Source organism: Budorcas taxicolor, chromosome 7 (genome assembly GCF_023091745.1).
Source record: "Budorcas taxicolor isolate Tak-1 chromosome 7, Takin1.1, whole genome shotgun sequence".
NCBI classification, from domain to species: Eukaryota; Metazoa; Chordata; class Mammalia; order Artiodactyla; family Bovidae; genus Budorcas; species Budorcas taxicolor.
In genome coordinates this window covers 41,714,521-41,727,781 of record NC_068916.1, presented here as the reverse complement: position 1 = coordinate 41,727,781, position 13,261 = coordinate 41,714,521, and the positions used below count along the sequence as shown (strand labels likewise).

Sequence of the window (13,261 nt, the reverse complement as noted above, 5' to 3'; positions counted from 1 at the left end):
TCTGTACATAACTACTAGAAAAACCATAGCTTTGGCTATATGGACCATTGTAGGCAAAGTAATGTGTCTTCTTTTTAACACACTGTCTAGTTTTGTCATTGCTTTTCTCCCAAGGAGCAAGCATCTTTTAATTTCATGGCTGCAGTCACCATCTGCAGTGATTTTAGAGCCTAAGAAAATAAATACTGTCATTGTTTCCATTGTTTCTCTATCTGTTTGCCATGAAGTGATGGGACAAGATGCCATGATCTTAGTTCTCTGAATGTTGAGCTTTAAGCCAACTTTTTCACTCTCCTCTTTCACTTTCATCAAGGGACTCTTTAGTTCCTCTTCACTTTCTGCCATAACGGTGTTGTCATCTGCATATCTGAGGTTATTGGTATTTCTCCCCACAATCTTGATTCCAGCTTGTGATTCATCCAGCCCAGAATTTCACATGGTGTATTTTGCATGTATGTTAAATAAGCATGGATTCAATATACAGCCTTGGTGTACTCTTTTCCCAATTTTGAACTAGTCACTTATTCTATGTGACTTATTCTGGTTCTTCTTGTTTCTAATTGACCTGCATACAGATTTCTCAGGAGACAGGTAAGGTTGTATGTCCCAACTCTAAGAATTTTCCACAGTTTGCTATGATCCACAGAGTCAAAGGCTTTAACATAGTCAGTGAAGCAGCAGTAGATATTTTCCTGGAATTTCCTTGCTTTCTTTAAGACCCAATGAAACTTGCCAATTTGGTATCTGGCTCCTCTGCCTTTTATAAATCCAACTTGTACATTTGAAAATCCTCAGTTCACATACTTCTTAAGCCCACCTTGAAGGATTTTGAACATAACTTTACTAGCACATGAAATGAATGAAATTATACTTTCTTTGGCATTACCCTTCTTGGGCACTGGAATGAAAGCTTTCCTTTTCTAGTCCTGTGGGCTTCCCTGGTGGCTCAAATGGTAAAGAATTTGCCTGCAGTGCATGAGACCAGGTTTTGATACTCAGGTTGGGAAGATCTCATGGAGAATGGAATGGCTAGCGACTTCAGTATTCTTGCCTGGAGAATCCCATGGACAGAGGAGCTGGTGTACTATAGTCCATGGATTCCAGAGTCTGATATGGCTGAGCAACTAATACTTTTGAGTACAGCAGTTTAACAGCATCACCTTTCAGGATTTTATATAGCTCAGCTGGAATTTCATCACTTCCACTAACCTTATTCATAGTAATGCTTCCTGTGATGGAGCAGGAGTGAGGCGGCTATGACGGTGCAGAAGAGTGGCCAAGAGGAGCTACCCCACGTTCAAGGTCAGGGGTGGTGGCTGCACTTTGCTGGAGCAGCCTGTGAAGAGATACTCCATGTCCGAGGTAAGAGAAACCCAAGTGAGAAGGTAGGCGCTGAGAGAGGCCATCAGAAGGCAGACAGACTGAAACCACAACCACAGACAACTAGCCAGTCTGATCACAAAGACCACAGCTTGTCTAACTCAATGAAACTAAGCCACGCCGTGTGGGGCCACCCAAGACGGATGGGTCATGGTGGAGAGGTCTGACAGAATGTGGTCCACTGGAGAAGGGAATTGCAGATCACTTCAATATTCCTGCCTTGAAAATCCCATGAGCAGTATGAAAAGGCAAAAAGGTAGCACACTGAAAGATGAACTCCCCAGGTCAGAAGGTACCCAATATGCTATTGGAGATTAGTGGAGAAATAACTCCAGAAAGAATGAAGGGATGGAGCCAAAACAAAAACAACACCTTGTTGTGGGTGGGACTGGTGATAGAAGCAAGGTTAGATGCTGTAAAGAGCAATATTGCATAGGAACATGGAATGTAAGGTCCATGAATTAAGGGAAATTGGAAGTGGTCAAACAGAAGATGACAAGAGTGAACATTGACATTCTAGGAGTCATCGAACTAAGATGGACTGAAATGGATGAATTTAACTCAGATGACCATTATATCTACTACTGTGGGCAGGAATCCCTCAGAAGAAATGGAGTAGCCATCATGGTCAACAGAAATGCAGTACTTGGATGCAATCTCAGAAATGACAGAATGATCTCTGTTCATTTCCAAGTCAAACCATTCAATATCATGGTAATCCAAGTCTATGCCCCTACCAGTAATACTAAAGAAGCTGAAATTGAATGGCTCTATCAAGACCTACAAGACCTTCTAGAACTAACACCCAAAAAAGTTGTCCTTTTCATTATAGGGGACTGGAATGCAAAAGTTAGAAGTCAAGAAACACCTGGAGTAACAGGCAAATTTGGTCTTGGAGTACATAATGAAGCAGGGCAAAGGCTAATAGAGTTCTGCCAAGAGAATGCACTGTCACAGCAAACACCCTCTTCCAACAACACAAGAGAAGACTCTACATATGCACATCAAAAGATGGTCAACACCTAAATCAGATTGATTATATTCTTTGCAGCCAAAGATGGAGAAGCTCTATACTGTCAGCAAAAATAAGATGGGGAGCTGACTGTGGCTCAAATCATGAACTCCGTATTGCCAAATTCAGACTGAAGTTGAAGAAAGTGTGGAAAACCTCTAGACCATTCAGGTATGACCTAAATCAAATCCCTTATGATTATACAGTGGAAATGAGAAATAGATTTAAGGCATTAGATCTGATAGTCAGAGTGCCTGATGAACTATGGATGTAGGTTCGTGACATTGTATAGGAGATAGGGAGCAAGACCATCCCCAAGAAAAAGAAGTCCAAACAAGCAAAATGGCTATCTGAGGAGGCCTTACAAATAGCTGAGAAAAGAAGAGAAGTGAAAAGCAAAGGAGAAAAGAAAAGATATACCCATTTGAATACAGAGTTCCAAAGAATAAAGAGGAGAGAAAAGAAAGCCTTTCTTAGCGATCAATGCAAAGAAATAGAGGAAAGTAATAGAATGGGAAAGACTAGAGATCTCGTCAAGAAAATTAGAAATACCAACGGAACATTTCATGCAAAGGTGGGCTCAATAAAGGCAGAAATGGTAGGCAGCTAAAGAAGCAGAAGACATTAAGAGGTGGCAGGAATACACAGAAGAACTGTACAAAAAAGATCTTCATGACCAAGATAATCAAATGGTGTGGTCACTCACCTAGAGCCAGACATCCTGGAATGTGAAGTCAAGTGGGCCTTAGAAAGTATCACTATGAACAAAGCTAGTGGAGGTGATGGAATTCCAGTTGAGCTCTTTCAAATTCTGAAAGACGATAATGTGAAAGTGTTGCACTCAATATGTGATCAAATTTGGAAAACTCAGCAGTGGCCACAGGACAGGAAAAGGTCAGTTTTCATTCCAACCCCAAAGAAAGGCAATGCCAAAGAATGCTCAAACTACTGCACAATTGCACTCATCTCACACACTAGTAAATTAATGCTCAAAATTCTTCCAGTCAAGTTTCAACAGTACGTGAACTGTGAAAACTTCCAGACGTTCAAGCTGGATTTAGAAAAGACAGAGGGACCAGAGATCAAACTGCCAACATTCTATGGATCATTAAAAAAGCAAGAGATTTCCAGAAAAAAAACACCTATTTCTGCTTTATTGACTATGCCAAAGACTTTGATTGTGTGAATCAAAACAAACTGTGGAGAATTCTTAAAGAGATGGGAATACCAGACCATCTGACCTGTCTGTTGAGAAATCTGTATGCGAGTCAGAAACTGACACTTAGAACTGGACATGGAACAACAGACTGGTTCCAAATTGGGAAAGGAGTATGTCAAGGCTGTATATTGTCCTCCTGCTTATTTAACTTCTATGCAGAATACATCACGAAAAATGCTAGGCTGTATGAAGCACAATATGGAATCAAGATTTCCAGGAGACATATCAATAACCTCAGATATGCAAATGACACCACCCTTATGGCAGAAAGCAAGGAGGAACTAAAGAGGTAGGTTTTTATTGAGGTAGGTTTTGTAACAATGAAAAATGAGAAAGAGAAATTAAAGGATTAATGCCATTTACCATTGCAACAAAAAGAATAAAATATCTAGGAATAAACCTACCTAATGAGACAAAAGAACTATACAGAAAATTATGACACTAATGAAAGAAATCAAAGATGACATAAACAGATGGAAAGATATTCTGTGTGCCTAGTTTGGAAGAATCAATATTGTGAAAATGACCATACTACCAAATGCAATCTGGTAATTGCATTTGACTATACTACCAAATGCTATTCCTATAAAAGTACCAATGGAATTTTTCAAAGAACTAGAACAAAAAATTTACAGTCAACATGGAAACACAAAAGACGCTCAATAGCCAAAGCATTCTTGAGAGAGAAGAATGGAGCTGGAGGAATCAACCTTCCTGACTTCAGACTATACTACAAAGCTACAGTCATCTAGACAGTTTGGTACTGGTACAAAACCAGAAATATAGGCCAATGGAACAAGATAGAGAGCCCAGAGATGAGCCCACACATCTATGGGTACCTTATTTTTGACAAAGGTTGCAAGAATATGCAACAGGGCAAATATAGTCTCTTCAATAAGTGTTGCTTGGAAAAGTGGACAGCTATGTGTAAAAGAATAAAATTGGAACACTTGCTTCCTAACACCATACACAAAGATAAACTCAAAACTGATTAAAGCCCTAAATGTAAGACCAGAAATTATAAAACACTTAGAGCAAAACAGGCAGAGCAGTTGATGACATAAATCAAAGCAAGATCCTCTGCGATCCGTCTCCTAGAGTAACGGAAATAAAATTAAAAATAAACAAATGAGACCTAGTTAAACTTAGACAACCTTAAGAATGGGAGAAAATAATAGCAAATGAAACAACTGAAAAAGGATTAATTTCAAAAATATACAAGCAGCTTATACAATGCAATACCAGAAAAAGAAAAAATGCAATCCAAAAGTGGGCCAAAGACCTAAACAGACATTTCTCCAAAGAAGACATATAGATAGCTAACAAACACATGAAAAGATACTCAACATCTCTCATTATTAGAGAAATGTAAATCAAAACTGCAGTGAGATAACACCTTATACCAGTCAGAATGGCCATCCATCAAGAAGTCTACAAACTGTAAATGCTGGAGATGGTGTGGAGAGAAGGGAACACTTTGGCTCTGTTGGTACAAATGTAAATTTATACAGCCTCTTTGGAACATGGTATGGAGATTTCTTAAAAGACTAGGAATAAAATCACCATCAGTTCAGCTCAGTCGCTCAGATGAGTCCGACTCTTTGCGACCCCATGAACTGCAGAACTCCAGGCCTCCCTGTCCATCACTAACTCCCAGAGTCTACCCAAACCCATGTCCATTGAGTCGGTGATGCCATCCAACCATCTTAACCTCTGACATCCCCTTCTCCTGGTACAGCAGTACCAGGTAATCAGGGGAGCTGGCAGCTAGGACATCAGGAAGACAGTGCTCTTAGGGTTTTTTCCTAGTCTCTGGCTGTTCTGTCCCAGTGGGGATTGCACAAGGGAGTGGCATGGGAGCTTGGATCATGGGGACCCCGGCAATGCTGGATACACAGGGGTACCAGTGGCAATTGTCACCAGAAGTATGGTACTATTAGGTTTTATCTAGCTTCTGGAAGCTCTGCCCCAGTGAGGGTTGAGCATGAAGGTAGCACAGCTGTTTGGATCATGGGAACTCTGGCAGCACCAAGAGAGCAGGGATACCAACTGCCTCAGCTGAAAGAACTATGGTTCTGCTAGAGTCTTTTCCTAGCCTCTGGCATCTGTCAATCAGAGCACCAATTGTGCTGTAGTTTGAATGTTCTTTGGCATTACTTTTGACATCAATAGCAGAAATATATTTTTTGATCTGTTTCCTAGGGTAATCTAAATGAATACAAAATAAAAGAGGGCAACCAATTAAATATCAAAGCTTTTTCACAGTAAAGGGAAGCATAAACAAAATAAAAAGATAAATTATGAAATGGGAGAAAATATTTGCAAATGATGCAACAAAGAAGGGATAAATTTCCAATAATTGTAAACAACTCTTCCAATTCTGTATCAAAAACCAAACAACTCAGTTAAAAAGATGAAGAAAATATAAAATAGACATTTCTCCAAAGAAAACACATAGGTGGCCAATAAGCACGTGAAAAGATACTCAGCATCTCTAATTATTGCTACCGCTAAGTCGCTTCAGTCGTGTCCGACTCTGTGCAACCCCATAGATGGCAGCCCACCAGGCTCCCCCGTCTCTGGGATTCTCCAGGCAAGCACACTGGAGTGGGTTGCCATTTCCTTCTCCAACGCGTGAAAGTGAAAAGTGAAAATGAAGTCGCTCAGTCGTGTCCGACTCTTAGCGACCTCATGGACTGTAGCCCACCAGGCTCCTCCATCCATGGGATTTTCCAGGCAAGAGGACTGGAGTGGGGTGCCATTAGAGGAATGTAAATCAAACCAACAATGATGCGTCACCTCACACCAGTTAGAATGGCCATCCATCAAACAGTCTATAAATAATGAAACTATCTGGAGAAAACCATACTTTGAAAATATACTTGCACCCCAATGTTCACTGTATCAATATTTACAATATTCGATATATAGAAACAATCTATAGGTCCATTGGCAGATGAATGCATAAAGTATATATATATATATGTATACACATTCAGTGGAATATTGCTCAGCATAAAAAAAGAATGAAATACTGCCATCTGAAGCAACATGAAAAGACATAGAGATGATCATACTAAGTGAAGCAAATCATATTATATAACTTTTATTGAAATATAAAAAATGACACAAATTAACTTATTTACAAAACAGGTCCAAACAAAAAACAAACTTCTGGCTACCAATTAGAAAGAGGCAAGAGGCATAAGTTAGGAATTTGGAATTAACAGATATATACTACTATTATAAAATAGATAAACAACAAGGTTCTACTGTAAAGCACAGGAAAATATATTCGATGCCTATAATGAAAAATAATGTTATATATATATATATACTTTTGTGGTTCCTGTCATTTACCAGCTATTGGTTTATAATTTAATGTCACTGTTGTCTGAGAGCATAAGTTTAATGAAGTCTGTTTTTTAAAAAGATGTATTTATGACTCAAAACATGCTCTATCTTTCTGAGTGTTCCATATAATCCTGAAAATAATGTGTGTTCTGCAAATTACTGTATAAAATTTTTTTGTATCATTATAGACTCTTTGATGCATGAAAAATTTTGATATGATGCTTTCAATGTTGTTTTTTTAACTTTTGTCTTTTAATGATGCTGGGAAAGACTGAGGGCAGAAGGAGAAGAATATGATGAGGGACAGGGAGGCCTGGCATGCTATAGTCCATGGGGTCAGAAAGAGTCAGACACGCCTGTGTGACTGAACATTTCAATGTTACAATATTAGATTATGAATAAATTTTATACCTATAAAATTTTTTATCTGACTTAGAAGCAGTTTAACCTAATTTTATTTGCTTTGAAGCTCTGCTGGTTAGGACTGAAGCCACATTTATTATAAGGTTAATTTGCCCAACTACTGAGTCAATAGTTTTCAGAAAGCTATATTTATTGTCCTGTGAATTTTGAGATACTTACTTTTTCATAATGGGACCAAATACTATTTTTATTTATTCCAATCCTTTGAATAATTTCTTCCAATTCTTTGGTAATTTCCTCACACCTAAGTTGATAAGTATTAAACAGAATTTAAGGAATATGCTTTGTAAGCATTTTTAATTCTTTCTGTGTGTAGCTCTCTCCTTTTCTTTACCCATCCCTGTCTAAACTATCTACCACAGTGAACTCAGACACCCAGCTTTAAATTTTCAACTCAGGAAGACTGATAAGGTCCATTTGTGTTTACAGTCCCTTCTGTCATGATGTTGAAATTCTTTCCAAGCAGTGAAGTTGAACACAGAAAGTCTCAGCTCATTTGATTTTAATCTTTCATAGATTCATTACTGGATGCCCACATTTTGAGAACAGTTGTTAGATATATTTTAAATATTAATTTAATTGTTTGAGGTTGGAATGAAATTTATCTAGTCTTTTTTCTGTCCATGGATACCAAAACATAAAAGTCTGCTCAAAAGACAACTGCTTTTAAAATAATTATCAAGATTCATAAATAGCACCAAGAGCTCATTAATAGGCATTTTTTAAATTGATGGACATACCCTTTCTATGAAATGAAGCTTCTGTGTGCTGATCTGGAATGCTAGTATAGGAAATTGAGTTTAAAAAGCATGATGTAGATCAACACTTGATTTTCAAATTAAAAAGAATTTTGCATTATTTAACTCCAGGTTTCCTAGTCATATATCAGAAGATACCTTTATTTGAACTCAGCAATAAACAGCTACTGAAAACCTTTACTTATAAAATAATAATGGGAGGGGAGGAAACCAAAAATAGTTAGCTTTAATGCATCTACATTTTTCTAGTTGTGTATTTAGCTTTGTTCCTGAGTCATTCCTAGAAAATGGTTTTGTTCTTTCTATTCCTTCAAACTTTATCTTTTGAACGTATTTAACAAATTAGATGTTGTGAAAATGATGCAAATTTCTCTACCTGATGAATGTTGATTTAATTCTAAGTTATGATTAAAACTTATAATCAGGGTCCTTAATGTTCTTTGGAGGTTGTAAGATACTTGAGGTCTTCTTACCATGGAACACAAGTGATTTATTTGGCCAAATGTTAGTGACACCACAAGCTAAAAATTATGGAATATATACTTTAATTTTAAAAGATTAAACTGTCAATACTTCAGTGAAGAGCTACTTTTTAAACAGCAAATACTTGCAGTTGAATGCCAGAAACATTTCCATTTAAAACATTAACACTTTATGCGAGAAATGTAGAAGAAAATTGTTCTTCCATGCCTAGAAATCCTAAGCATTAGATAAAATATGTAATTTGACAGAAATGTTACCAAATACCACAGTTGTTGTAAACTTAGTAGAAAATTATATTTTGAACATTTAAAATACAATTTTAAAAGCATTTGAAATAATATTCTTTGCTATAAAACATTTCACTTGAGATAAGGTTTTCTAAAAGTTATATTTATAAAACTATGGTTCTACACCACATAATTTTTTTGAGCTATTTTGTTTTCCATTTCCAGGGTGTTTTAAATGGAAACATCACACACATATTTTATCATTTTGTTCAGAAGATGGAAGGATGATATATAATATTTCTTAATATATTTAAAAATTAATGTGTGCCTATTTTTTTTCATTCAGATTGACCACAGAAAAATATTGGAAATTGATTTTCTAACATCTTTTCTGAAGTACTGCAATATATATATATTTTTAATTTTACAGTAATAATAATTGAGTGTACCAAAAGGAAAACAAAATCTGTACTTTTGTCACTATCTGATTCTTCAGAAACATTGGACAAATGACAGAAATGCAACCATTTCTATAGTTTTATGGAACAGGTAGGTATAACAAAGGCCCAGTTACCCTCAATATAGTTTCTCCAATCCCTTCTGCTATGAAACATGTTTAAATGGATATCAGTTTGTTCACCATCCTAACTCATTAGGAATACTTGCCTCCAGAATTGCACATTTCCAATCACTGACCACTAATTTAAAATTTCTAAAATACAAATCTTATGGTTTTATAACTGGAAAATTCTAAGTCAGGAAAAGGCAAGAATTGAGTCTTTAGAGAGAAGGAGGAAAGGAGGGGAGGTGCCACTGGAATATTTATGTATCTTGCATAGTCAACCATTTGAGATTTGCTCACAACCTTTGCCTTTTATAAGGATTCTTGATTCTGAGCAAGGCTCCTCCTGTACTCACCTGAGAGTAACATCTAATCACCATTTAAAAATGGACTCCAGGGTCTTCTCTCAGCCCCTTTGGCTTGGTTGAAGTCACATATTAGAGGCAGAACTGATGTGTCCTTATAAGATGTGCATACCGCATAATTCATCAAAGCAAAGCATATATTTAAAAGCATCTATCTGAATATACAACTACCAGTTCAAGTTATTTGGTTACAGCAATTGTGTGCTACTCATATTTTAATCTCTTTTAGCTGCTATTTTATTAGAAGACAACATAAGAAATCTGTATTAAATAAAAGTCTGAATAATTGTTATTCTGCCTTCATTTGTCTAATAGTTAAATACTTTAAAATTCAGATCAGAGGCCACCTGGTACAGGAAAACTTTCATAAATTTTTCTTTTGCCCTGTTCCTTATGCATTTTTTCCCAGTTTTCCCTTTTTTTTCCCCCAGTTCCTTATACAGTTCTGGACCTTAAACCTACAACACAATGGAGAAGATGAACTTCCACTAACTACTTTCAGGGTTGGACCTGGAAAAAATTTTGTTGCTGTTCAGTCACTAGGTCTTGGCCAACACTTTGCAGTCAAGTGGACTGCAGAACACCAGGCTTCCCTGTTCTTCACTATCTCCCAGAGTTTGCTCAAATTCATATCCATTAAGTCAATGATGCTATGTAACCATCTCATCCTCGGCTGTCCTCTTCTCCTTTTGCACTCAATCTTTCATAGCATTAGATTCTTTTCCAGTGGGTCAGCTCTTTGCAAAAGGTGGCCACAGTTCTGGAGCTTTGACTTCAGCATCAGTCCTTCCAATGTATATTTAGAGTTGATTTCCTTTAGGATTGACTCGTTTGATCTCCTTGCAGTTCAAGGGACTCTCAAGAGTCTTCTCCAGTACCACAGTAGGAAAGCATCAATTCTTCAGATCTCAGCCTTCCTTATGGTCCAACTCTCACATCTTGTACATTACTACTGAAAAAATTGTAGATTTGACTATGGACTTTTGTTGGCAAAGTGAATGTCTCTGTTTTTTATATACTGTCTAGGTTTGTCATAGCTTTTCTTCCAAGTAGCAAGTGTCTTAAATTCATGACTACAGTCACCATCCAGTTATTTTGGAACCCAAGAAAATAAAATCTCTCACAGCTTCCAATTTTTCCCCTTCTATTTGCCATAAAGTGATGGAACCAGATGCCATGATTTTAGTTTTTTGAATGTTGAGTCTAAGTCAGGCTTTTCACTCTCCTCTTTCACCCCCATCAAAAGGCTCTTTAGTTCCTCTATGCTTTCTGCTGTTAGAGTGGTTCCATCTGACTATCCAAGGTTATTGATCTTTCCCCTAGAAATCTTGATTCCAGTTTATAATTCATCCAGCCCAGCATTTTCATATGACTTTCTCTGCATGTAAGTTAAATAAGGAGGATGACAATATACAGCCTGTCATGCTTCTTTCACAATTTTGAGCAAGTCAGTTGTTTCATGTCCAGTTCTAACTGTTGCTCTTTGACCCTCATACAGATTTCTCAGGAGACAGGTAAGGTGATATGGTATTCCTATCTCTTTAAGGATTTTCCACAGTTTGCTGTGATCCATACAGTGAAAGGCTTTAGCATAGTCAATGAAGCAGATGTAAATATTTTTATGGAAGTTCCTTGTTTTCTTTATGATCCAATGAATGTGAACCAATGTAGCTTCCAATAACTGTGGCAAATGACTGAACTTAAGTCATGAATAGCCACAAGGTAATAAGCATGGTTTCTACAGGATATTTTGTAATTTACATGGCCACCAGACAGAAAATAAAACTTACAGAAAAAGTGGGTGGTGAATATAAATTAACATTTATTTTTAATTAATTTATAATTTACAGAAAAATAACATGAATAATAAGGTACAAAAAAATCCATATACTTTTACCCATTGTTAAAATTGTATTCATGTGCTTCATAAGTTTTCTGTCATTCTCCCTCTCCTTGTCAGCCTCTCTCTCATTTTATTACTTCATACCACTTAATGAATTTTGTCTCTAAATATTTTCATTATGTGTTTTCTAAGAATATAAATATTCTCATGTAGAATAAGAGTGTAGTTATCATTGTCATTAAGTGCAACATGGGTACAATAAAAAAATAAACAACATTTTAAGTAGAGAAAGAGTATGGAATTAAAATCAGCTTTATATTACACAGAAGTAATTACTTAAGTGTGAAATGGAATGAGATATTATGTTATGAAAGTTAAATAAATAACATTGGAAAATATTCTAAAATTCTAATGTTTTGAGAGAAAAATAACATTAGCATAAAGTTGGTCTACTTTATATTTTCTTGATTAACAGGTCTCATATTCAAAATTTTTTTCAGAGCCCCCATGACATCTTTGTTCCTAAGACTATAGATTAAAGGGTTTAGCACAGGTGTGAGTATGGTGTAAAAGACAGATACCACCATGTCGTTCTCAGGGGTGTGGTAGGAGTTGGGGAGCATGTAGGTATAAACAGCAGCACCATAAAACAGGATTACCACAGTCATATGGGAAGAACAAGTGGCAAATGCCTTCTTTTGGCCCTCTACTGAGTTTATTCTGTGGATGGTGAGGAGAATAAAAAAATAAGAGCTTGAAATGATTGTCACAGGAATGAGGAGCATGAGGACACAACATAGGTACATGAGAGTCTCGTAGAGGGAAGTGTCTGAGCAGGAGAGCTTCATTACAGCAGGGACTTCACAGAAGAAATGATGGATCTCCCTAGATCTGCAGAAGGGGAAGGTCATGGTAATGGATGTCAGCATGAATCCATCCACTGATCCTAGAAACCAACAACCTGAGGCCAGGAGGAGACACACTCTGTGGCTCATGAGGACAGAGTAATGAAGAGGATGGCAAATGGCCACATAGCGGTCATAGGCCATGGCACCCAAAAAGAAAAACTCTGAACCTGCCAGTGTTACGTAGAGAAACATTTGCATTGCACATTCAGGGACTGAAATCTTATTCATGCCCATGATCTGATCTATAAGCATCTTGGGCACAGTAACAGAAATATACATTACATCCATGAGGGACAACTGGCTGATGAAAAAGTACATGGGGGTGTGGAGGTGGGTATCAGAATGAATCAGAAAAATCAGCACAATGTTTCCAATCAAAGCCAGCAGAAAAATGATAAAAATCACCATACACAGTAGAATTGGATGAATTGATTGACTGAAGATTCCCACCAGGATGAAATCAGACTTCCCAGAGTGATTAGTCATCCAGGCAATGTTTTTCATGAGGTCTCATCTAGATCATCAAGGTGAGCTTTGGGATTAATGGTCAGTCATGGAATTTTTCCACCTGAAATAAATGAAGAGATGTTTACTGAGATACTGTATGCAGGCATTTGTGTGTGTGTTTCTTTTTTATTGCAATGTAGTTGATTAAAATGTTGTATTAATTTCAGGTATACACAAGGTAAATCAGTTATAGATATACATATACCCACACTTTTTTCCT

General features: G+C 36.9%; 1 protein-coding gene across 1 annotated transcript; it reads right to left on the bottom strand.

The window, feature by feature from the left end:
* Positions 1 to 12,075: 12,075 nt before the first annotated feature.
* Positions 12,076 to 13,038, bottom strand: LOC128050771 (olfactory receptor 2T29-like). The gene has a single exon (XM_052643132.1). The coding sequence runs from the start codon at positions 13,036 to 13,038 to the stop codon at positions 12,076 to 12,078; it is 963 nt and encodes a 320-aa protein (XP_052499092.1).
* Between the last annotated feature and the right edge of the window lie 223 nt (positions 13,039 to 13,261).

Bases quoted from the DNA above. Each gene is read 5' to 3' on its own strand.
- LOC128050771 (XM_052643132.1), bottom strand. From the start codon at position 13,038: ATGAAAAACATTGCCTGGATGACTAATCACTCTGGGAAGTCTGATTTC.